This window comes from Panthera tigris, chromosome A1, assembly GCF_018350195.1.
Source record: "Panthera tigris isolate Pti1 chromosome A1, P.tigris_Pti1_mat1.1, whole genome shotgun sequence".
Lineage (NCBI taxonomy): Eukaryota > Metazoa > Chordata > Mammalia > Carnivora > Felidae > Panthera > Panthera tigris.
Genome location: NC_056660.1, coordinates 196,208,285 through 196,231,795, shown reverse-complemented (window position 1 = coordinate 196,231,795; position 23,511 = coordinate 196,208,285). Strand labels below are relative to the sequence as shown.

Genomic DNA, 23,511 nt, shown 5'->3' with positions numbered 1-23,511 from the left:
TGGAAAATGATTTTTCTCTGTTCCTATGCTTCTGCACCAATAGATTGGTTCAGTAATAAATATGTGAGAACTTTTTTTGGGAAAAAAAAAAGTTGAAATTTAAAGTTAATAAAATTTACCCTACTGTGAGAAATAAGCCCGCTGCCCCAATCAAAGCGGGGACACGGAGCCTCGGAGCACAGTGAAGCGAGGCTTTAATGAACGTTCCTGCATGAGTGGGTGTCTGAGGGAGAGGCACACTGCCGGCGGTTACAGCAGGCAATTTATCTCCTAGCCTGCAAGTCCCTCCCCTGGTTCCTCATTGGCTGGGCACTACAGCCTTACCGGAAGTGGCTTATGCCCATGTAAGGCAACAAGTAGTCTGACTGGAACAAATGTACATTCTTTGAGGTGATGAAAAGATTTCAGTTCTTCCGCACATGCTCATGCCAAAGCCTGTGAAAATAAGCCCACAAAAAAGAGAGAGGAAGAAGAACCAGGAAGTGAAGTGTGTAAGGGTTTGTTGGTTGGGGGGCGAGGTGGGGGAGGGGGGGGTCATGCATATTTACCATAGGTTGTAAACCTATCGTTAACTAGATAGCACAGCTTTTATTTGGTATTTCTGAAAATGAATCGTCTCACTTCTCACACCTATCAAAAACTACAAGAATCAGATTAAGTCAGCACATAAGAGAACTTTGTCACAGAGTGATTGATGAATGCTGTTTAACAAAAAATTTAAGGGAATATCTTGAGTCACTGGGAATGAACTTAAAAAGTTTTGCATTGGGCAGGGGGGACACCTGGGGGGCTCAGTAGGTTAAGCATCCAACTTGGTTTCAGCTCAGGTCATGATCTCACCATTCCGTGAATTCAAGCACTGCATTGCTGCTTGGGATTCTGTCTCCCTCTGCATCTCCTTCGATCACGCTCGCTCTCTCTCTCAGAAATCAATAAACTTAAAAAAAAGTTTTCCTTTCTGAAATAGCATTGCCAAAAAGATTTTTTTTTTTTAAGATTATGAGAAACGCATGTTTGTTCATCTACCACTTGACTAGTAATCCAGTTTGGCCTTGTTGAGACTCACAAAGCCGACTTAGAATCCCAGCCATATGCTCTTTTACTATTCTCTGAATCCTTTCAGTTTCTTCTTTTAGCCATAATCTGACTGGATAAATATGGGTTTTCCTTATTTATCATGAAACTCATTCCCAACTTTATTTTCTGCTAGAGGAATCTGCCCTTCACGGTGAAAAGTACTAACCACGCTGCGCTGCTCTTGTTTTCTTAGAGGGTGAAAATGGGAGCTTATCCTTCCTTACTACCTTTCCTCCCCCGGAGAAGAGACTGGATGAAATCTTTCCCTTTTTTTTTTTTTTTTTTTTAATTTTTTAAAATATTTCTTTTTTGAGAGAGAGACAGAGACAGAGCATTAACAGGGGAGGGGCGGGGGGGGGGGTGTCACAGAATCCAAAGCAGATTCCAGGCTCTGAGCTGTCTGCACTGGGCCCAACAGGGGTCTTAACTCAGGAGCCAGGAGATCATGACTTGAGCTGAAGTCGGTCGCTCAACAGAACGAACCACCCAGGCGCCCCCGCGCCTTTGTTTAAGTAGAAAGCAGAGATACAAACTGTATGTAGAAACTGCAAATCCACGTCGGTAACAGCAGTCTCGAAAGCATCTGGCTCGTTTCCACGCATGCAGCGGGTAGCGCCCGGCCACCATGGCTGCACGCCTGGTCAGCAATTTGCTGCACTTGCAGACACTGCCGAGCGGGATCACGTCCCTTATCTCACGTGATTGTCACAACCACTTAGAAAGGCAGAGCAGGGAAACCGAATGAGACACAGAGAAGGCACGTTAGAGAGCTAGTAACTCGCAGCGGCTGGGCTTGAACCGAGGCGGTCAGAGCTTCGGGTCTCCCTCCCATCAGGGTCCCCCGCAGTGGGGCCCTGGTCCTGATGCTGTATGGTCGAAGCGCGCACACCTGCGCGTGGGCAGGACGAGCCAGCCAATGAGGAAGCCGCATCGAGGAGGCGGGACGGGGAAGCTGCTAATGACAGAGCCTGCCCGAGAGGGATACAGCTAATGAGGGCCTCTTGCTGGAGAAAGACGGCCGCTCGCCCAATGAGAGGCTGTGACCGGCGGGCTGAAGGCGGAACAGCCAGTGGGGCGCCGGGGCGGGGCGGCGAGCCCAGCGCCAACCCGCGAGCGACCGAACCCCGGCGTGCAGCCCGGATCGCCGCCCGCCATGGCCCGCGCTGCCCGGCTCCTCGCCGCGCTGGCCGCGCTCCTGGCCGCCGCCGCCACAGGCGGAGATGCCCGGCCCAGCAAAATCGGTGCGGGAAGGACAGGGTGGGGGGCTGCGCGGGGGAGGGCTGCGAGGGAAAAGGGATCGCAGCGGGGAGCTGCCGGGTGGGGGAAGGGGAGGGAAACTGGGCGAGGGAGGGGTCTTCCGGAGAGGAGCTGGCTGGGGAAGAGGCGAGGGACTGAGAGTGGGCGAGGAAGGGGACCGGCGGGCAAGGTGCTGATCCCGGGTGGCGTGGGCATGTGGCGACGCCTGCCTGGGGCTGGAAAAGAGGCTCGGGGCAGGACTGGCCACAGATCTCACCAGAAGGTCCACGAACATTAAGCATCTACGGTGGACCTGGCTCTTTGCCAGGTGCCCCGATGGATGACAGAGAGGACTCGGTCTGGGTGATGTCATTCATGAATGAAGGCTTATCGAGGGCCGTCAGTGTAGCAGGCACAGTGCTCCGTAGCTCCTGTCTGGAGGAGAGACGGCGCAATACAGGGAAGTCGGTGGTAAGGCCGAGAAGGTACCCTGATAGGGAGAGCATTTCCACCCACCCCTTCAGGCCTCTGGGAGGCCTCTGGAGGCTTCCTAGGAGTAACATCTAAGCCAAAACCTCAGGGAGACTAGTTGACCGAACCCGTGGTAGATCTAGTGGAGATAGATTTGTTGGACGACAGGGAAGAACTTTTAACAGCAGTCATCTTGGTTTTTATTACAGTGTTTCATTTTGAAAAATTTCGAACATGGGCAAAGTTGAAATAACTGGATATACAGTGATCATCTCTGTGCTCGCCACCAAGATTCTGCCAGTAGCAAACTGCTACCGTACTTGCATCATTACCTAATTATCACCCACCCGTTAGCGGGTCCTACATCTTGATGCATTTCAAAATAAATCGCGGACATCGGGGCACCATGCTAAATACTCCCATCGTGCATATCACTGGCTCGAGTTCCCTATTTGTTTGCAGTTTATTTCTCGTCACAGTTGTCACTTTAACTCTACATGACTCCCAAAGATGTTCAAGCTCCCTCACATATAAAATTCCCACGGGCAGAGATGCTAGGCTTCTGGGGAGGGGGGGGGTGGGGGGTGGGGACAGAGCCCTACTCCACGAAGCTGCCCTCTCTGTACCCTTGTTGGCAGGGAAGCATGTCCCACGGGAGCACCACAGACTTACTGGGCCAGGACAGGGCTAAGGCTCCTTTGGATTACAAAACCACAGCTCAGGCCATGAAGAGGTAAGACAGACAAGCCTGCCAGGACTGAGAGTTTAGGGCTTTCTGGGGAGAGAGAAATCCTGAGAGCTAGAGGGGAGAGAGAAATCCTGAGAGCTAGAGGTGGATTTTGAGCCAGGCTTCGAAAGATGGGGAAGTCAGGCAGGCCGTCTCTGGAGGTGCGGGGCCCTCCCCCATCTCTCAAAAGTGGGCAGCAGAGTTCGCTGAGTCTTTCCAGCTGGCCCTGCCCACCTGGCCCCAGAGGTCACCCAGGGCAGGACGCTGGGCAATGCCAAGATGCCCCATAGCTTTTTTGACTGTCCTTAGCTGTCTGACAAAAGATTGACTTCGCCCTTGGTGGTTTGGACTCTACACACGAGAATGAGGAAACTTCCTGTGAGGAGGGCTTCACCCTCGGACTGCTGGGAGGTCAAATCTGAATACCTCAGTGTGGCTTTGGACCTTTTAAACGCCTCACCCCCGACCCCCCCCCCCCCCCTCCCAGTTCCACATGCCCATGTCGCTGTCGCTGTGGAGAGTGTTTCTGCTGCCTGGCAAACGACAGTCCAAACGTTATTTCCCCTGTGGAGCCTGGTCTCCATATCCTCAGGCAGAATTCACTGCTTCCTCTTCAGGATTCCCTGGAACCCTGTTGCTTCACTTGGTCACACGTTGTCCTAGCTCATTGTCCATGAGTCTGTCTGCCCACTCCCTGCATGAGCTCAGGAGGACAAAAGCCTTGCTTGATTCGCTTGTGCCCCAGCACATCTTATCATGGACTAGAGAGTGGGCGTCAGGTTGTGGGGGTTGGATGAGCTGGTTCTCGATGGGGTGAGCTCTTCCGCTTCCCTATAGCCCTATGGGCAGCTTCCAGGCCTCGTGAGAGTAGTTCCTCTGAAAAATGGGTAATCTGGGACTCCGTCGCAAATGGAGGGGAAGGGAGCACACCGCTTTGTAAAGGTTAAGGGCATTCTTGAAAATGGCTTTGTCAACACTGGAAAGGAGGAAGTGGTTTGTTTTTTTCAAGATGCAGCAAATCCTTAGCTTTACCGCCTGCCAGGATCTGGGGACATAGTGAGCCGCGCCCGGTCCTTAAACGAGGAGAGTGGAGGATAGTGTGCAAGGGCGAGCCCCAGGGTAGGAACGTGTGCTGCAGGGATATGTGGGAGTGACACCTGACTTGTCTGCGGTGAGCCCGGCAAGCCAAGCTACAATTACAGGCGGGGGCCACAGAAGCAGCGAGGTGAAAGGTGACAGCATTCCTGAGCAGCACAGGCAAAGGCACAAGTGTGAGACAGGCAAGTCAAGGCAGACAAGAAGGTGAAGTGTTGGGCGGTGGGGCGGGGAGTAAGGCCGTGGAGGCCAGATCATAAAGAACCCTGTAGTTTTGCCTTCTTGACAGGAGCTGGTGGTCCGTCATGGGTCCAACACGGGTCTAGTGAGGACAGATCACACCAGATTTGTCTCACTTTCTTTTTGGACCGAGTTCCACAACTGTCAGATGAGAGGGAACCTGTGTCTCAGATACGTGGTGGGCAAACAGTGTGGGTAGTGTGGCTATCCAGTGCCATAGCCTCACAGCTGCTCTGCTGGCTTTGCACCGTGCTATTCAGTATTAGCATCGAGATTAGGATCTGCCTGGACCGTGGTTCCTAGGAGCACCTCAGAGCCCACGTTGCCAGTGAAACGTTTTTATCAGTGACTCGGATGAGAACACTCATGGCATATGAACCAAGTTTAGAAATAGCAGGAAGGCAGGAGGCATAGGAAAGACAGCACACGATAAGATCCAGAAAGACCCCAGAGCCGAAACTTTGGAGCAAGACTCCAGACCGGTATACAGTGCCCGGCATGGTAGTGAGCAACCCGTCACAGGGTGTATTCCAGTCTTGGCAAACACAGATGTAAAAGAGATTTAAGTGCCAGGTGGTAGGTTGCATTAGACCAGTCGTTGGCTGACGTCTTCAGGAAAGGGCCAGAGAATAAATAGTTTAGGCCTGCCACCATAGCATGAAAGCAGCCATAGACCCGCTACAGAGTGTGGCTGTGTTCTGATAAAACTTTATTTGCAAAAACAGGCGTGGGCCTGGATTTGGCCCATGGGCTGTAGTTTGCCGACCCCTGGGTTGAGTTTCCAAACACTGTCAGTGACCAAGTTTTCACCAATTCATAGTGAAATAAAAACGGGGACAATATAACGAGTTTGTGTAAGATTAAATGTATTCTCTTTATTTATTTTTTTTTTTAAACGTTTATTTATTTTTGAGACAGAGAGAGACAGAGCATGAACGGGGGAGGGGCAGAGAGAGAGGGAGACACAGAATCGGAAGCAGGCTCCAGGCTCCGAGCCATCAGCCCAGAGCCTGACTCGGGGCTTGAACTCACAGACCGTGAGATCGTGACCTGAGCTGAAGTCGGACGCTTAACCGACTGAGCCACCCAGGCGCCCAAATTAAATGTATTCTCTTTAAATGATCCTCCAGAATTTTGAGATTTCTTTCCTGCTCTTTGTGCTGCCAAGGTGTCCCTTTCATGACAAAAGGAGGGTTACTAGGTGACAGTTTTCAGGTTGTCCTTTGCTCTTTTTTGATAGCTTTACTGAACACTAGCCTGCAGATTTCCTTTTTGAGATGGCATAAGCCGATGAAACGCAAGGGCCTGGGAGCCACCACCCAGGAGGCCGCGAGGGTGGCACCTGTATCCTCACGGCCTTGCTCTCTGTCTCTCCCCTCGTCTGTCTCCCGGGCCTGCTGACAGCCGTGGTGGGGGCCGGGATCGGGGGCTCTGCCGTGGCCCATTTCCTCCAGCAGCACTTCGGCCCCCGGGTGCAGATCGACGTGTTCGAGAAGGGGACCGTGGGCGGCCGCCTGGCCACCATCTCAGTCAACAAGCAGCACTATGAGAGCGGGGCCGCCTCCTTCCACTCCCTGAGCCTGCACATGCAGGACTTCGTCAAGCAGCTGGGTGAGTGCACCGTCTCGGGGCTCCAGCACACAGCGCCCGAGGCTGGCGGCAGCCTTGGGCTCTTTCCAGATCGCCCCAAAGGTCAAGGCCGGAAGGTCACGTAGCCCAGTCTCCTCATTTTACAGATGGAGCAGCTGAGACCAGGGAGGGGAAGGCACTTGCCTGAGGTTACGCCGTGAGTTAGTTGCAGAGCCCGGATTAGAGCACAGGTTGGACTCCCGGGCCAGTTTCCTTCCCTTTCAATTTGCTGCCTCTCAATAGCCATAATCTTAATGGCTTCCACATGCTGTGTGCTTGCCAGGTACCCAACATCCTTCTAGGCGGTGTGTAGGCATTACCTCACCTCCAGTCCTCCCTCCTGCAAGACCGGGGTTGTATCTCCTGAGGAAACGGAGGCTCAGAGGGTGTCTACACCTTGGCTGGGGCCCCGCAGCTAGTGAGTAAGAGAGCTGGATTCAACCCCAGCAGCATGTAGCAAAGCCACAAAGACATACACTGTTGGACGCACAAACTGGGCTTCTCAGAAGGGATCCTGCAGGTATACTTGAAGATGTGCTAAATGGCATGCACACAGGGTTATTCATTACAGTGTTGTTTGTAGTAGCAAAAGGTTGAAAATATCCCACGTGCCCACCCACTGGGGTCTGAGAGTAAATATTAAGTAGCCAGCAGACTGTTCAGCAGGCAGATTGAGGAAGTCCTTTATGCCCAAGTATAGAACAATCTACAAGACACAGTACGTCAGGATGGTGCAGAGCAGTGTGTAGAGGGTGGGGGTGGGAGGAGGAAGAACCCCCTAGATATATACACGTATGAGCGTTTGCAGAAAATATCTCTGGAAGGATGCTGAAGGAATGTTGCCCTTGGGATGGGGGAACTTAGTGGCTCGGGGACAGGAGTAGGAGGGAAATGTACAAAAACCTGTGGCTTGGGGCAGGTCTATAACCTCTAAGCCTCGGTTTCTGCATCTTTAACTGGGATGCTGTCACCTGTTCTGCCTCTTCCCAGGCTGAGAGAGGATAAAGTGAGATGCTTAAGTCTCAGGGCTCTGTGAGCTGTAGCATGTGGAAGCTTGCAAAGAGCCGTGAGTCCTTCCGGGCGGTCTTGGTGTCCAAGGCCACCGTCCGAGAGCAAGCCCTGCAGCTGTCCAGCCCCTGGACATTCCGGGATGACATCTGAATTTCCCTCCCTCATGACTGAGTAGATCCCTGTGGGGGAAAAAAAAAAAAAACTGAACTGGCATATTATTTACATTGTCACGTCTTTATTGACTAGCCAGCCCAGTGCATTCATTTACTGTTTTATTTATTTATTTTTTAATGTTTATTTATTTTTGAGACAGAGAGAGACAGAGCACAAACGGGGGAGGGGCAGAGAGAGAGGGAGACACAGAATCCGAAGCGGGCTCCAGGCTCTGAGCTGTCAGCACTCAGACAGGGGCTCGAACTCACGGACCGCGAGATCGTGACCTGAGCCGAAGTCAGACGCTTAACCGACTGAGCCACCCAGGCGCCCCTCGTTCACTGTTAAACAAGCAGCAGAGATGAACAAACTGTAGCGTTCGTATTCCCTTTAACGGAGCCCATCCGTTTGCATCCTTCAGGAGGACCCTGCGTTTTGCTTCAGGCACCGCTAGATCTCCTTGGGGGCCCCGTGAGAGGGACCTGAGGGGCTCCTCCCTGTCTCCCTCAGGGCTGAGGCACCGGCGAGAGGTGGTGGGCAGGAGCGCCATCTTCAGCGGGGAGCACTTCGTGCTGGAAGAGACGGACTGGTACCTGCTGAACCTCTTCCGCCTCTGGTGGCACTACGGCATCAGCTTCCTGAGGCTGCAGATGTGGGTGGAGGAGGTCATGGAGAAGTTCATGAGGTACGGCAGGGCAGGCTGCAGGCAAGGCCTTCTGGAGGGAGGGAGGAAGAGAGACGGGGAGGGACCCAGCTGGACTGTAAATTGTCGAGAAGGAAAAGGGACTTCCTTGCGTGCGTGTGAGAGCCCCGCACAGTGCAGGGATGGGTCTCTGGTGTCCCTTCCCTCCGCTGAACTGATGATGAACTAAGAGCCTGGGTTGCAAATACAGCCACCTGCAGGGGGCGCACCAGGGATGTGAATGAGTGCAATAGAGAGGGGGCAGAGAAGAGGAGGGAGCAGGTGCCCTGAGGAGCAAGGCCCCACCGAAGGGGGCAGCCAGCTGTGGCCGCGTGGCAATGCTGACCTCATGTGGCGAGATCTTCCAGTTTCTTGGAAGAAGCTAGAAACCCAGAGTTATGTGTGAAATCTGGTTTTTCAATACATGCAACCAATTCATCTTATAAATAAGCGAAATGAAGCATGTATAGGCCTCACGCAGCCTGTGGGCCACCCACTTACAAGCCCTGCTGTCCCCCAGTTTCCCCATCTAGAACAGCCTCCCTTTTTCACCACTTCCCTCCTCCCTGGGTCCCAGTCTCCTCCCCGGCCCCTTCAGATAATGAGGACAAGTGGTCCAGTGTCACTCTGTCCACTTCCCACAGTTCACCCACTTGGCGGTTGGCACCCCAGCTCTCCCCTGTATGTCCTCCCCGCCTCCTCGCCCAGATGTGGTCATTCAAGGTGGCCCCCTGGCCTCCTCCACTTTCCCCACCTCCTCAGCTACGCCCTTCATGGCACTTCTTATATTTTCCAGGTGTCCCCCAAAGGTTATGTCCTTACCCCTCTTATTTCTTCTGTTTCTCTCCCCCGTCAATTTTGCCCAAACTGACAACGCTGAGTTTTTTCTTTCGCGGGAGAGGAACTCTGTCTGGACGTCCCATTGACAATCAGAGTCAACACGGTTACAAAGCAGCCCAGGCAGAGGCAGCGTTTCGAGGACCAGTACCAGCAGATGAGTCCCAGCAACCGCTAGTCCCTGAGACCGGGAGGGGGGGAGATGTGGAGGGACGAGACGGAAGCTCGGGGCTGCGTGAGAGCCTGTTGGATGGAGCCGGACGGGAGGCCAGTCTGGGCTAGCACAGAGCACGTTGGCGTGAGACAGGCGCCATCGGGTCCAGTGTGGCCCCAGAAGCCAGCGCAGAGCCAAACCCGCTGCAGACGGGGCAGCGTCTGTGGGGGCAGGCTGTGGCCCACACTGCCCGGCAGTCGCCCCCCAAGTGAGAAGTGGGCTGTGCCCTCACAGGGGTGCCGGAGTCGTCATTTAGCAGAGCCGTGATGTGAAGCCAGGTCTACTGCGATTCCAGGGTATCCGCCCCACCCTCTGCACTGTCGCTGTGGCTGGGAAAGGACCCTCAGAGTCAGCAAACGGGCCGAGTAATCAGCCTTCTCTCCCCCCTACACGGAGAGGAAGGGCAGGTCCCTGCTGGGGCTCTCGGGTGCAGTGAGCCAGCAGTGGGCGGTCAGCCAGAAGGCCTTTCGGCACAAGGGCTCCTCTGCGTGTCTTCCAGGATCTATAAGTACCAGGCCCATGGTTACGCCTTCTCAGGCGTGGAGGAGCTGCTCTACTCGCTGGGCGAGTCTGCCTTCGTCAACATGACCCAGCGCTCCGTGGCCGAGTCCCTGCTCCAGGTGGGCGTCACTCAGCGCTTCATCGACGACGTCGTCTCTGCAGTCCTGCGGGCCAGCTACGGCCAGTCTGCGGCGATGCCTGCCTTTGCCGGTGAGCCTCTGGCCCTCGGCCTGCCTCCTGCCCTTCCCCTGGCCCACAGCGCCCGGAAGGGGCTGGGCTCCCCGTAATAACCTCACTTTTACCAGGCCTGGTTGCCTAAGCACCTTATTGCCTCAACCCTATTTGATTCTGGCCGTCAGTCCTCCAGGCTGGCAGGAGATAGTGTTCACCCCACTTCTCAGATGATGAAAGGAAAGCTGAGATCTAAGGTCCAGTGTGTTTCGACCACTGAGTTTCAGGAACTGCCCCACTGGGGCCTCGGAGCCCCCGGGTACTCCTCCGCCAGCGCGTCTCCCCTCCCCAGCTCGTTACTGGGGCCAGGGGGCATGTGCACGACGTGCCCTGCCGCAGGCTGGGTCCATCCCTCCTCCTAGGCTGCTGACATGGAAGGTTCAGGTTCATGGTCCTCTTCTCGACCACTCACGCTTCCACCCGCTGGCTCCCGAGCATGACCTCCAGCCCAGACCTCCCTCCAGGACTGCACATTCACCAGGTGCCTCCACTGGGAGGCCTGGCGGGCACTCAGCGTGGCCAGACCTGAACGCCTGACCCTTCCCCTCAAGCCCGCCTCCCCTGCGGTCTTCCCAGCTTGGTTGGTAGTAGCTCCTCTGTGTGGCTCCAGCCAAAACCTTGACTCGTTCTTTCTCTCATATCCACCACATGGTATGTCAAGAAATCTCATCTGCTTTGCCTTCCGCATATACCCAGGGTCTGGCTGCTTCCCACCGCCATTTCCTCCCTGACCTGGATTACTACAGGTCTCCCGCCAGGTCGCTCTCCCCGCCCTCCTGCCCCCTTCCCCCTGCGGGCTCTTCTCGATACATCAGCTGCAGGATCCTTTTAAAACAAAAGACACATCATGTCAGGCCTATGTGTAAAACTCTGTTAAGGGCTCCCGCTTGCCTTCAAGTAAAACCCAGAGCCCTTCCAGTGGCCTTCAAAGCACCGCCTGGCCTGGGCCCCACCACCTACCTGCTCATTCATCCCTGCTCCAACCACTCTGGCTTCCTTTTCATGCCTCCAGCGTTCCAGACACGCCCCTATCTTGGGGCTTTTGGGTGGCCCTCCCTCCACCTGGAACATTCTTCTCTGGTAAACTCTTGCTCCCCACCATGTCTTTGTGCAGACGTTCCTTTTCATGGAAGCTACCCTGCCACCCCACTCCTGCCCGCAGCAGAGCCAGTCCCCCTACCCTGTGGCCATCAGCTTCTAGCCGCCTATTTAATCTACTCCTTTCATCTCTCCCCATTAGGAGGTAGGCTTCCCAGGGGCGGGAAGCTCTGTCTCCTTTGTTTACTGGGTATCCCAAACACTTAGAAAAGGGCCTGGACCATTGGAGGCACTCAGCCCATTTTTGTTGGCTAAATGAATGAAAAGGTTTGTATTTAGCAAGTACCTCCCACGGCCGGGCTGCTGTTCCTCTGGCTGTTGGCATGGTTACCTCCCTCCCAGCCTTCAGGTCCTGCCAAGTGTCCCCTCAACGAGGCTGTCCTGCTCCCTCTTCCAGTACTTGTGTGTATCCTTCAAGATACAATTCATATACCACACAATTCGCCCCTTTATTTTTTTTTTAAGGTTTTATTTTTAAGTAATCGCTACACCCCACGTGGGGCTCGAACTCACAACCCCGAGATCAAGAGTTCAGTCACCGACTGAACCAGCCGGGTGCCCCCAATCCACCTATTTAAAGTGAACAATTCAATGGTTTTGAGTGGTGTAACCATCATCCCAGTCAATTTTGGAATATTCTCGTGGCCTCCAGAAAATCCCATAACTGTGGCCATCACTTCTCCAGTAACCCCCTGCCGTCTAACCCTGGGCAGCCACAAATCCACTCTGCGTTTCTGTGGATTTGCCCCTTCTGGGCGATCTGTGTAAACAGAATCTTACAATCTGTGGTCTTTTATAGCTGGCTCTTGTCCTGAGCATATTTTGACTTCATAGCATTGTAAAGTTTGTTGTATTTGTGGGTGTGTGTTGCCTCTCATTGTCCGTGTTGGGGAAGTCGGGCCTGAGAGGGAGGGCTCAGCGGGCAGGATGGTGCTGGACTCTCCAGCCACACAGCCCAGTGGTTCTGAGAACCCACTGGCCGCTCTCCCCCGCTTTGCCTAGGAGCCATGTCGCTCGCTGGGGCCCAGGGCAGCCTGTGGTCTGTGGAGGGAGGCAACAAGCTGGTTTGTTCCGGTCTGCTGAAGCTCACCAAGGCCAATGTGATCCATGCCACAGTGACCACTGTGACCCTGCAACAGACAGGTGAGTGAGCAGAGCACGGGGTGTGGCTACTCCATTCCTAGACCCGTGCTCACCTCCACCACTCTGCCCCTAAGCCCTGGTCTTTGATCTGCGGGGGAGCGGTTCCAACAAACCCGTGGAAAGCCCCGGCACTGCCGAGTGACGCCAGAGGGCACTGTCGTCCTGAGTCAGATGTCAGAGCCAGAAAGCTGAGACTTGCCTTCATCTAGCCCAGTTCGTTTGACCACGGAGGACTTCGAGCCACAGCCTTGCCCAGGTTCCTCCAGCTAGTCCACAGCAGAGCTAGAGCCAAAGCTCAGGTCTCCTGACTCCCAGTCCAGTGCTCACCCTGCAGCCACACCGGCATGGAAAGCCCAGGACCCACCATCTGGACAGCCCAGGTGCACGGGAGTCTCATCCCCTCAGCACTAGGCCCCAGGGGGAGATCAGTGGGTAGAAACCGAGAAATAAATCGACTTTTGTGCTCTATTCTCTCTCCTTCCAGAAGGGAAACCCTTGTACTACGTAGAGTATGAGAACGAGGTGGGCAATGGCTCTGACTTCTATGACATAGTGGTCATCGCCACCCCCCTGCACCTGGACAACAGCAGCAGCACCATCAGCTTCGAAGGCTTCGACCCGCCCATTGATGCCGTCCAGGGCCCTTTCCAGCCCACCGTCGTCTCCTTGGTCCATGGCTACCTCAACTCTTCCTACTTTGGTTTCCCCGACCCTAAGCTTTTCCCCTTTGCCAGCATCCTCACCACGGATTTCCCCAACTTCTTCTGTGCCCTGGACAACATCTGTCCCGTCAACATCTCGGCCAACTTCCGGCGGAAGCAGCCGCAGGAGGCAGCCGTTTGGCGAGTGCAGTCCCCCAAACCCCTCCTCCGGTCCCAGCTGAAGACCCTCTTCCGCTCCTATTACTCGGTGCAGACGGCCGAGTGGCAGGCCCACCCCCTGTACGGCTCCCACACCGGCCTCCCGCGCTTTGCCCTCCACGACCAGCTCTTCCACCTCAATGCCCTGGAGTGGGCGGCCAGCTCCGTGGAGGTGATGGCCGTGGCTGCCAAGAACGTGGCCCTGCTGGCCTACAACCGCTGGTACCAGGACCTAGACAAGATTGACCAGAAGGATCTGATGCACAAGGTGAAGACTGAGCTGTGAGGGCTCTGGGGAGATCCCAGAAGGTCCATCCCCGCCGACGATAGATCACCCCCGCTAGCGGCCACGGTTGGGCAGGCTGCGCTCCCCCGCCAGGCCTCGCTCCGGCCCCTCGTGTGTCAAGCTGCTTCTCCTTCCGGCGTGGGTCCAGGTGGCCCGCTCTCTGCCTCTCTATCTTAAGGACTCTCACAGTGTTTGCTTCTTTTTAAGGGGGAGAATGAGAGAAGGGAAGGAAATTCCAGCCCGTGTATTCATTTTATTTATTTTTTTTAAGAAGAAATAAAAATCCACCCTCTCCAGCTGCTTCTGATTGGGTTTTCTAACTAGAATACGGGGATCATTGGGAGGAAATACGGGGAAAGAACTATGAACCAGATTTCTTTATTGTTTTTCATTGCCTACTCCCAAAATGTGTGTGAGGCAATACCTACAATGAAATACAGGTACCAGACGGTTACAAATAAAGTAGAAGGGAAGATCAGAAAACATCAGACATGATCAAAGCTTCCTCTGTACTGTGCGCTTGCTAGATGTGAGGTGCTTAGCTGAGAACTTACTAGACACCAGCCAAGCCTCTCAACAACACTGCATGTCGGGAGACGTGACTGTGGTAGGACCTAAGGAAGAGATGGTGACCTCAGTGGAGCTGTTGGGATAGCTCTGAGCTTCCTGACATCCAGTGGGAAAAGGGAAATCTACCAGGCCATAGGAAGAGAAAAGCTTTCCCTCGGCACCTGGAAGAGTTGGCCATTGTGTCCATTATGCAAGGGTTGAAGAGTGATACAGTGGACCTTTCTTGCAAGAATACCGGTTCCTAGGTGGTGGAGGGTGGTCCAAAAATATCCTTCAAGTAGATGGAGGCCCAAATTGGCTTTGAAGTTGTTTTTGCTGTGCTGAGGTGATGGTTGTGTCAGTGAAGAAGACGGTGCCTTTAAAGTGCACGTAGCACGGACCTGTCGGTTATTATAAGAATTAGGAAGCTGGCGCATCGGTAAGAATGTTCTACCTCTGGTTGAAGTAGTAGAAAACCAATCTTAAAGTGGCTTCGGCAATAAAAAGAGGTTTTATTGGTTATGAGAGTGCAGGCACAGGGCACAGGGCAGGCACCAGCTCTGTGCTGTGCCAGCGCCGTTTTTTCTCTCCTGGTCAAGGATGGCTGCCAAGAGCGCCCAGGGCCAGCGGTCTCGCACGACTGTGAACACAGTCGGCTCTGGGCCAGCTGGGCAGTGGGCCCCTGCTGAACCAATTCTCTGTGACCGAGCAAATGCCGCGTGCTAATTGGTTTAAGACTCAGCTGCTAGACCAGTAATAGGGACACAGGGGATGAGACGAAGCTGATTGGCTTAGAAGAGTCAGGTCCCTCCCCTGGAGCAGCCTTATCCAGACTACAAGTTAGGAGGTGCGGAAAGGGGGTTAGAGAGAGGCACTCTGTCAACCACGTGCAGCGTGGGGCTGTGCCCTCCCCCTCTTCTCAGGGCCAGTGGAATCAATATGTAATGACATCCTTTCATGGTCTGTGTTTGGAATGAAGATGTCACGGGCTGTCCTATTGTAACTGATGATCATTGGTATTGGACCAAGGCCAGTTTCAACCTTGTCCCTGGTAACCATCCCTCCCTTGCATCCCTAAGGAGGTGCGCACAGAAGAGGCAAACGAGGACAATTACATCTGATCCCCAGTCCTCAGCTGGGACTTTGGCTGGTTCTTCAGAAACTTCCTTTATCTGGGTAGACAGGCCTGAACAGCTCAGAACCAAGGCAGGCCAAAGTGCCCATGCTGACAGCTGGCCTGCTTCCCCAAGTCCAAACCTGAGAACCGGATCTCACCACCTCTCCACCTGCAAGGAAAAGCCAGAGATTCCTGAAGATAGGAGACGGGATCATAAGTTCCAGCAGGAAGCCTTGGCCCCAGGGCCCACCCCAGCCTTCTCAGACCAGGACAGAAGCCCCCAAGGGCCCACAGCCCTCTGGGAGAAGAGAGAGCATTTGCAGAGACAGCCCTATAATTTGCCAAACAGAGCAGGAAGGAGGCCACACTCATACTCAGTAGTCCTGGGGCAGTGTGGTGGACATTTAAAACTCTTTGCAGGGTCTCCATCCCTACAGCAGGTGACCTAAGCAAAACTTGAACACTTGAGGGTATGGGAGATGGTGGAGGATAGAGCTGGGGGTGGCTAAAGAATGGGAGGTGCGAGAGGAATGCCTTGCTCCCGATGCACCATTTTTAAAAAAAATTTTTTTAACGTTTATTTATTTTTGAGACAGACACAGCATGAACGGGGGAGGGTCAGAGAGAGAGGGGGACACAAAATCCAAAACAGGCTCCAGGCTCTCTGAGTGGTGGGCACACAGCCCGATGCAGGGCTTGAACTCAGGGACCGCGAGATCATGACCCGAGCGAAGGTGGGAGGTTTAACCGACTGAGCCACCCAGGCACCCCCCTACCCCACTTGACACACCTTTGAAGGAGCAACCGGAGCTGGGGCAAACCTTGGGCTCCCCCTAGAGGCCTCTGTGCATGCGTGCATGCATGCATTCAGCATGCATTCATGCATCCAGCCCTGCACTCTTTTGCACTGGACACCGTGCTGAGTGCTGGATATGCAGATAAGGCCCCTATGCTCATGGAGTGGGGGGTTCTTACCAGACAGTGTAAAATATGAGTCACACATAGACTCAAACCAAAGGAGGTTCCTGGGCACAGTGTAGACCCAGCTCTCTCCTGGGACCTCCAAAGGTCCTGAGCTCCCTGCTGCTGCCTTTAAACCAGGGGACTAAAAAGGGCCAGCTGCCAGCCCAGGCTCCCAAGGGCAAGTTCCTAAGCTGCAGAATGGTAACACTGGGAAAGACCCTGAAGATCCAAAATCCCATCTGCTTGTTTCACAGACGAGAATACTGAAGCCCAGAAAGTTAGGAAAAAGCAACATCCGTATAAAACTAACCGGCACTTACTGAGGATCTCTGTGTGTCTGATGCTCCAGTAGGAGAACAGCCTGTCCCACCCGGATGAGGAGTCTCCCCGCCCAATCCCTATGCCCCAGGGAACCTGAGTCTCCCACTAGAGCAACCATCCTGCAGCTCAGTTCTTCCCACGCCTGCACCCCACCACAAGGCCTTGACTCCGTGGGTCCCTCGTGTGCTGCTGAAGTCTTACTAAGGCCTGGAGAGCGGGCTGTGGGGCCTCACAGGCGAACAACCCCTGGGGAGGAGGGCCGGCTGCTGGAGGCATCAGCTTGGGCTGGCACATGAAGTCTATTTTCCATGTGTCTGGAACCAAGCCAAAGCTTCCTGGGGTAATTTTAACCAGTATCCGCTCTAGAACAATACCAAAAAAGGTAAGTTGCTTACCACCCCAGACAGGCTCATACCTAATCATTGCCCTTTCATGAATTGGACTCTTAAAACCTTCAGAGCTAAAACTGCTTTAGGCACTGAAGGAAGAGTCGCCAAGCAAAGTGGCCCTCTATTGGCTGTTGGCCTTCCTACTGACATTAACCCTGAAGTGCCAGCTGTTCTTAACCTCACAAAATAGCCTGAGCCCCTCAGCTGTCTTGGGGGAGGGAAGGTATTTTTAGACCCTGGAACAACTGGTTTAGGACTAGCTGGGGGGGGGGGCTAGGAGGTCAGGGGGAGGATTGAATTGCAAGGAGGTAATGGGGGGAGCGGGGACTTATCCAAAGGGCAGGAACCAGCAGGGGGTTAACGACAAGGCAGTCCACACTGCCTTTCTGATCAGCAAAGTATCTTGATACAAGCCATTGGTTCTCCAAGTTCTCCAAGTGTGGCCCCCGGACAAGCAGTTATCACCCGGGAACCACTGCATTGGAAATGCGAAGTCTCAGCTCCCACCTGGAACCCCTGCACGTGGGGCCCCCCGCGATCTGTGTTTTAACGAGTACTCTAGGTGATTCCGGCGCTAGCTAAAGTTTGGGAACCGCCAATATCATGAAACCATCTATCCAGATCCCCTTACACATAAGGCTGGAGGAAAGAATGATTGACACTGGTGCTTCCCAACTCTTAAGTGTTTGTTCAAAGCAAGGGATCCCAGCCCGGAAAAATCCATACCCGTGTGAAAGTTTCAGGGGCTGGCTGGCCCAGATTAAAAACCCCCCACTCTCTGGCAACCTGGAGGCTCTTCTCTGGGTCTAGGGCTGACCTGCAGAGAATCTCAGAGCTGAAAGAGCCCTTCTAGGTCACTTATCTAACCAAAGCAGGATCTGCTCCACAGTATCCATAGAGCTTCAGCATTAGCCGGGCTTTTCCAGAAACCGGAAGCTCCCCGCTTCCCTAAGAGCTTGCTCGCAACCGTCCTTGACTTATCTGGGGGAGAGATGGTGCTTGTTCACTCCTATATAGGTTTATATCAACGAAGCTCCAATAACATGGTTGAAGTAGGCTTACAAACCCAAATTAAAGGAAGTATGTGACTGCCCTAAATGGTAGAGTGAATGCAGTATTTTTAAAATAACCTATGTCAGTGTTGGAGACCGCTGAGCGATGGAATATCCCTTTTTATTGATCTGAAATCTACATCCCAACAGCCTCCCACCCCCCACCCTGGATTGGCTTCTGAGCCCCAAGGAGCGAACCCAAAGTCTCGCTTTACAAAAGACAGCGTTTACTTTTCATTGGCCTGGCTTGGCACGGGGGCGCAGGGAGGGTGGTCTCCGCGCCCCCCCCCCCCACGCAGGCTCTGATTCAGAAGATGCAGGTGCAGCCCACCGCAATGGTCTCCATGACCGCACGCTGGCGGCAGGGCCCCGTGCGTGGTGGCAGCGGGCAGAGGCGGCGGCGCACGGGCACCTGGCTGAACACAGGCACGCTCACCATGCTGCGGTCCTCCTGCATGGTGAAGGGGTTCACGCAGCCCAGACACAGGCACCGCGCCTCCGGTAGGTCCGCGGGGATGCGGCTTGGGTCGTGGTTGATGCTGCAAGAAGGCAGGAGAAAGCACTGAGTGGAAGGCGGTGGCGGGCGGGGGGGGGGGGGGGCGGTAGGGGAGAGCAAATCAGTCCCCAGGTCCCACACCCCTACCTTTTCTCGCTGGGGTTTTCATTCCCACAGCAAGACTGCGCGGTGGTGGAGGATGGACAGTAATTAACTCCGTGTGCCAGGTGAGAAAACCGAAGATCTCAGAAGGCAAGCCAGCCCCCAGGTTATCCAGGCTCAAGGTCACCCAGCTCCCTTCTTTCATCCACCAGTTGCCCATCCCAGTACTAGATTCTGCTCTGGGATTGCAAAGAAGCTAAGGCCTTCTCCGTCTACCCGCCCACCCCCGCCATGTTCATATCCCTGGGAAACTTCTTCCGTGGGAAACAATAGATGAGCACATTGATGCCTAATCCTCAGGAGAAGAGGAGTCAGGAAACCTGGGTTCTATTCTGACTTCGTTTCTATTTGTTCAGCACATATTTTTCAGACACCCACCATGTGAGTCTGTCCTGGACATTAGGTGTTCACTGATGGGCAACACAGACAAGTTCCCTCCCAGACCTGAGAGTACAGGGGCTTGTTTTATGACCTTGCCTTCTCTGCGCCTCGGTTTCCTCATCTGCTAATTGGGAGGGAGGGAGTTTGACTGCAGACCTACAGCATCAGCATCACCAAGAGCTTGTTAGAAAAGCAGAATCTCATCCCTGCCCCAGACCTCCTGGATCCAAACCTGCATTTTTATAAGACCTCCCCTCCCCCCCAGATTCAAGGGCACGGCAAGTTTTGAAGTCCAGCTTTGAGCAGGATCTTTATGGAGCCCTCCAATTGCCATATTCCAGATACGGTAGCCACTAAGCCACATGTGGCTATTTAAATTGAAGTTAATCAGAATTAGTCAACTATCCCTCAGTTAAGATAAATAAATTTAAGACAAATAAAATAATCAAACTTAGCTCCTCAGCTACACTAGTTACTTTCCAAGCGCTCAACAGCTCGGTGCCTACCGTGTTAGACTTTCCATCGTCCCAGAAAGCTACGCACTTCTAGGATCTCAGGACCTAAGTGGCGCCCCTAAAAAATCTTTGGCCTGGCTTGTGAGTGAGGACCCTTCAAGGTTACTCGGTTTCTTCATTATTCACTCAGCACGCAGGCATTTGGCCCCTTGTGCATGCCAGGCTCTGTGCTTAGAAGTAGAGCTTTGACCGAGGTAAGGCACCGACCCCGTAGTCTGAGAACAGCGGGTTTTGGTTCCCGATCACGTGGAGGTGTGTGACCTATCACTCTCTGGGCCTCTTCCTGGAGATTTTGATGGAGTGGGGCACGAGAGTCCTTAGATGACTCTGATGCGGGCACTGGGGAGGTGCCAGTCGTGAGAGGCAGATGGAGACACAGAACTCAATACCGCCCTGCAGGCGCTGTGACTGGGAGGGTGTACAAGGCACGCCGAGGCAGAGGAAGTCAGAGCCTTGCAGGCACTCCAGCGGGGACATGGGGAACACGAATGCCAGGGCTCTGCACAGACAGCTCATTTAATCACAAGCCTATAAAACAGACGAAGTTGGAACTACTGTCACCCCCCGGTTGACACGCAAGAAACTGAGGCTCGGAGAGGCTGAGGCTGCCCAAAGCCACGCAGCGAGTAGGGGGCAGAGCCGAGATTCAAACCCAGGCACTCGAGCCTCCCGATCCAAGGTGTAACTATTACGATGGTGGGGACAGTGGGCACGGTGCCTCCCCCCTACCGCCCCCCACACGCAGCTTGCCCGTGGCTGCCCAGCCCAGCCTACCTGTAGCCCCAGGGCGACAGACTCCTCTTGTTGGACAGCCACAGCTGCAGGTTGACTTCACACTTCCTCCTGGCCGGCTCAGAGCTGTTCCTCAGCTGGGCTACCATCTCCCCGAGGTTCCTCTCGTATTCCTCCATGCGGGCGTACGGCTTCGCCTGTGACACCAGGTCCAGCGGCACCTGGTGAGGCCCAGAAGCCAGCGTTCCGGGCCGCCCTGGCCCCTTCCTCTTGCCTTTGGGGTTCCTGGGCTGGCCCAGCCCCAGGAAGATGGAGACGGTCAGAAGGAACAGCTGGGAAAGAAGGCCACACGTCAAAGATGGGAGAGCCGGGTGTCCCTCTGGGCCCAGACTCCAGGCTCAGGGAAGAGAGAGGGAAGAGGGCCTTTACGGGGACCGCCCCACCTGCCAGGCCACCACAGGTATAGACGTGTGGACAGGACTAAGTCCCGCCTGTATCGCCTCTTCAAAATCTCCCCACCTTTCCATGTATCCGTCTGCACCACCATCCCTCAACAGCCTCCCACCTGGTCTCCCCACATCCCCCCGGTCTCCTTCAACCCGTTCTCCGCACCATGGCCAAGGACAGCTGCTTGAAATGCCGATCTGATGTTAACCTCCAGCTTGACCGTTCACCCTTAGGGTAAAGACACCCCTACTCTGCCACATGGTCTGACCTCTGCTGAGCCCTGCCTCCTCCAATCTTACCCCTGACTTCCTCTCACACCTGCGCTCCAGCCCCTGGCCTTCTCTCGAGCCCTTCCTCCCAAAATGCTCCTTCCTGCCACAGGGACTTTGCACAGGCTGCCACCCGCAGAGTCCTGCCTCCCTCATTTTTCTAAATGCCTCTTACCCCTCAACCCCTCATGTCTCAGCCCAGTGGCACGTCCCTCGGGATGCCTCAGTGGACCTTTTGGGGCTCTCCACACCACACGCCCCTTGCATGCCTGCAGACTTAGAGTTCACGTGTGTGGTTCTGTTATGCATCCCTCCCCTACTAAGCACGGACTCCACGCAGGCAGGCATTGCAGCAACTTCCATATACTGTCTCCTCCCCTGTGACCGAGTCAGTCAACGGCTGTCACCATCCCTGCCCCTTCTGTAGCTTACAGTCCGGGTGGGGGAACAGACGGTGAACAAGTAACAAGCACCTAAATCTCTAGCGACGAACGTGATGATGACGAGGGCTGCCTGTGGCTAGAGATCAGGGCCAACCGCTTAGCAGCAGCCGAGTGGTCCCGCGAGGCCTTTCTGGGGAGCCGGCATGTAGGTGAAATTTGAAGGATAAGAGGGAAGCAGATGTGGGCAGAGGGAGTCTAAATGTCTCACGGGGGTGGGGGTCGGGGAGGGGTGGCAGCGTGAGAAAAGGTTTGCGTCGGTGAAGAGCTTTGCTGGGGAAACCGCGAGGCTGAAATAGAGTGTGCAGAGGAGGGGGCGTGAGATGAAGTTGGGGACATGGGCAGGTCGCGGCTGAGGATCCCTGTTGGACTCCATGACACCTGTGCCCCCCTCGTCTATGCCCGGCCCTCTGCCTTTCCCCCACCCCATCCACACCTCACCCGTATCCAACCTCGCCAACCTCCGTCCACTTCTTCCCATAGAACCCAGAGCGTCAGGAAAGTCTCTGGCTCGCTCAGGAGAAGCCCCGGGAGCCTGGCAGGACCCGACTCTCCCGCAAGGCAGGGAGAGAAGGGCCAGGACTGGGGTGGGGCCCAGGGCTTGCCAGAAGGGAAGAATCTTCGTTGGGGCGGGGGGCGGGGGGGGGTTCATCTTGTCCCTGCATCTAACCAGGCTCCCACCTGCCCCGAACCACTCACCTCAGCACCTGCACAGCCCAGGCCTGACCGATCCAGGCTACCCAACAAACCTTGACCCTTGGAGACAAGTTCCAGCACAGCCCCTCCTGGCAACACCACTGCCTGGCACAAAATCCACCAAAGAGATTCAAGTCGCTAAATTCTTCCCTTTTGGTCCCGGATTCCGGTGCAGGAAAAAAGGCCTCCTTCACAATTGGCTTTCTCCTCTGGGCTGCTCACCCTGGCGCCCTTGAACTCTGGCCCTCCACTCAGAGAAACCCAGAACAGGATCCAAGTCCCCCCACCTCCCCTGGGAAACAGAAACACAAGGACTTGCCCAAGGTCACACGCCCTGGGTCTCAGGACCCAGGGACTTCTCTGGAAGAACCCCGATAACGGAGTTTGCCAGGCTCCCCCGCCCCGGACGGCTTGGGCCTGAAAGGGCTTCGCTGTGGACGGGCTGAGCCCCGTTCAGGAGCCGGAGCTGTCGGCCATGGCCACAGGCTCTGAGACCGGTCTCTGTTTCTTCCTCGCCCTGGGGGAGAGACGGCAGAGGGAGAACTCACCTCTGCAGATTCCAAGCCAAACAGAGGCAGCCATGAATCAATAGGAGAGAAGTAACGAAACACTCAGGCCCTAAAATGGGGTGGGGGTGGGGAAGAGCCACGTACCAGGTTGTGCGGCCAGTCCATCCCGCGAGCCAGGCGGTTGGCCAGCAGCTGCCGCCCGCCTGGAACCCCAGATGCCTCCGCCAAGAGAATGGCAGCAACAGGAAGGAGCGAAGCAATTATAGCTCGTCAGGGGGCTGCTGGGGGGTGGCTGGGTGGGCTCGTCATCAGCTGGGAGCCTCGGGCCCCCAGCTGGCTGGGCCTGGCGGCGAGGGGCGTGGGGGCAGGCCAGGAGCCGGGCCGAGGTGCCCGAGGGCTGTTGACTGAGGGACAATGCCCTGTGTGTCCGGCGGGGCCCTGGCGGGTGGGACCTCCGCCTGTGGCCTGCGGCTAGCCACCCGGCCGGCACCCACAGGGCCGGCTAAGACAATCAGCTTCGTTTGCTTTGGAGATGGCAAGGGGGTGAGGGCGGAGGCGGGACGGGCTGTCCGTTGGTCAGGAGAGCAAATGTTCTCGAGTGTGCCAGCCAGGAGCGGGACGCAGGCCCCGTCTCCCGGGGAAACAGCCTCAGGCCCTCCGGCCTCAGCCAGCCTCAGGTGAGTTCAACGGCCCTGGGTGGGGGAGCCCCACCCGCCTAGTCAGTTCACAGGAAGGGAAACTGAGGCCAGAGCAAGGAAGGGACTTGTCGAGGATTACACAGTGGGTAAGAGACGACAGAGCCGGGATTCATACCTGGTCCCTGTGCAGGCCTCTATCCCCCACCCCATGCTGTTTGTCTTGGGATATTTTCTGCACAATTCTGGCCTGCTGTGAGCATGTTTCTGAATCTGTGCTCCTGCGCCGGCCAAGTCACAGTTCAGGAGGACTTCGTGGCTGGCTGTTCTGCCCTTCCCGATGCAGC

The 23,511-nt window shown here is 55.1% G+C and overlaps 2 protein-coding genes across 2 annotated transcripts; one reads left to right on the top strand and one right to left on the bottom strand.

The window, feature by feature from the left end:
- The first annotated feature begins 2,171 nt into the window (after window positions 1–2,171).
- Window positions 2,172–15,568, top strand: PCYOX1L (prenylcysteine oxidase 1 like). Its single transcript, XM_007093722.2, has 6 exons — window positions 2,172–2,318; window positions 6,251–6,457; window positions 8,150–8,324; window positions 9,872–10,083; window positions 12,205–12,345; window positions 12,830–15,568. Exons 1-6 carry the CDS (start codon window positions 2,231–2,233, stop codon window positions 13,489–13,491), a joined length of 1,485 nt encoding a protein of 494 aa, XP_007093784.2. The 5' UTR covers window positions 2,172–2,230; the 3' UTR covers window positions 13,492–15,568.
- Window positions 15,569–18,021: 2,453 nt separating this feature from the next.
- Window positions 18,022–23,077, bottom strand: IL17B (interleukin 17B). Its single transcript, XM_042960147.1, has 3 exons — window positions 22,674–23,077; window positions 20,211–20,500; window positions 18,022–18,421 (listed from the first exon to the last, which is right to left on the bottom strand). The coding sequence occupies exons 1-3, from the start codon at window positions 22,692–22,694 to the stop codon at window positions 18,190–18,192; spliced, it is 543 nt and encodes a 180-aa protein (XP_042816081.1). The 5' UTR covers window positions 22,695–23,077; the 3' UTR covers window positions 18,022–18,189.
- Window positions 23,078–23,511: the final 434 nt, after the last annotated feature.

Bases quoted from the DNA above. Each gene is read 5' to 3' on its own strand.
- PCYOX1L (XM_007093722.2), top strand. From the start codon at position 2,231: ATGGCCCGCGCTGCCCGGCTCCTCGCCGCGCTGGCCGCGCTCCTGGCC. The intron at 2,319-6,250 runs GTGCGGGAAGGA...GCCTGCTGACAG, and splicing joins TGCCCGGCCCAGCAAAATCG to CCGTGGTGGGGGCCGGGATC. The intron at 10,084-12,204 runs GTGAGCCTCTGG...CGCTTTGCCTAG, and splicing joins GGCGATGCCTGCCTTTGCCG to GAGCCATGTCGCTCGCTGGG.
- IL17B (XM_042960147.1), bottom strand. From the start codon at position 22,694: ATGGACTGGCCGCACAACCTG. The intron at 20,501-22,673 runs GTACGTGGCTCT...CTTCTTTCCCAG, and splicing joins TGGACTGGCCGCACAACCTG to CTGTTCCTTCTGACCGTCTC. The intron at 18,422-20,210 runs GTAGGCTGGGCT...GCCTTCTTGCAG, and splicing joins CTGTCGCCCTGGGGCTACAG to CATCAACCACGACCCAAGCC.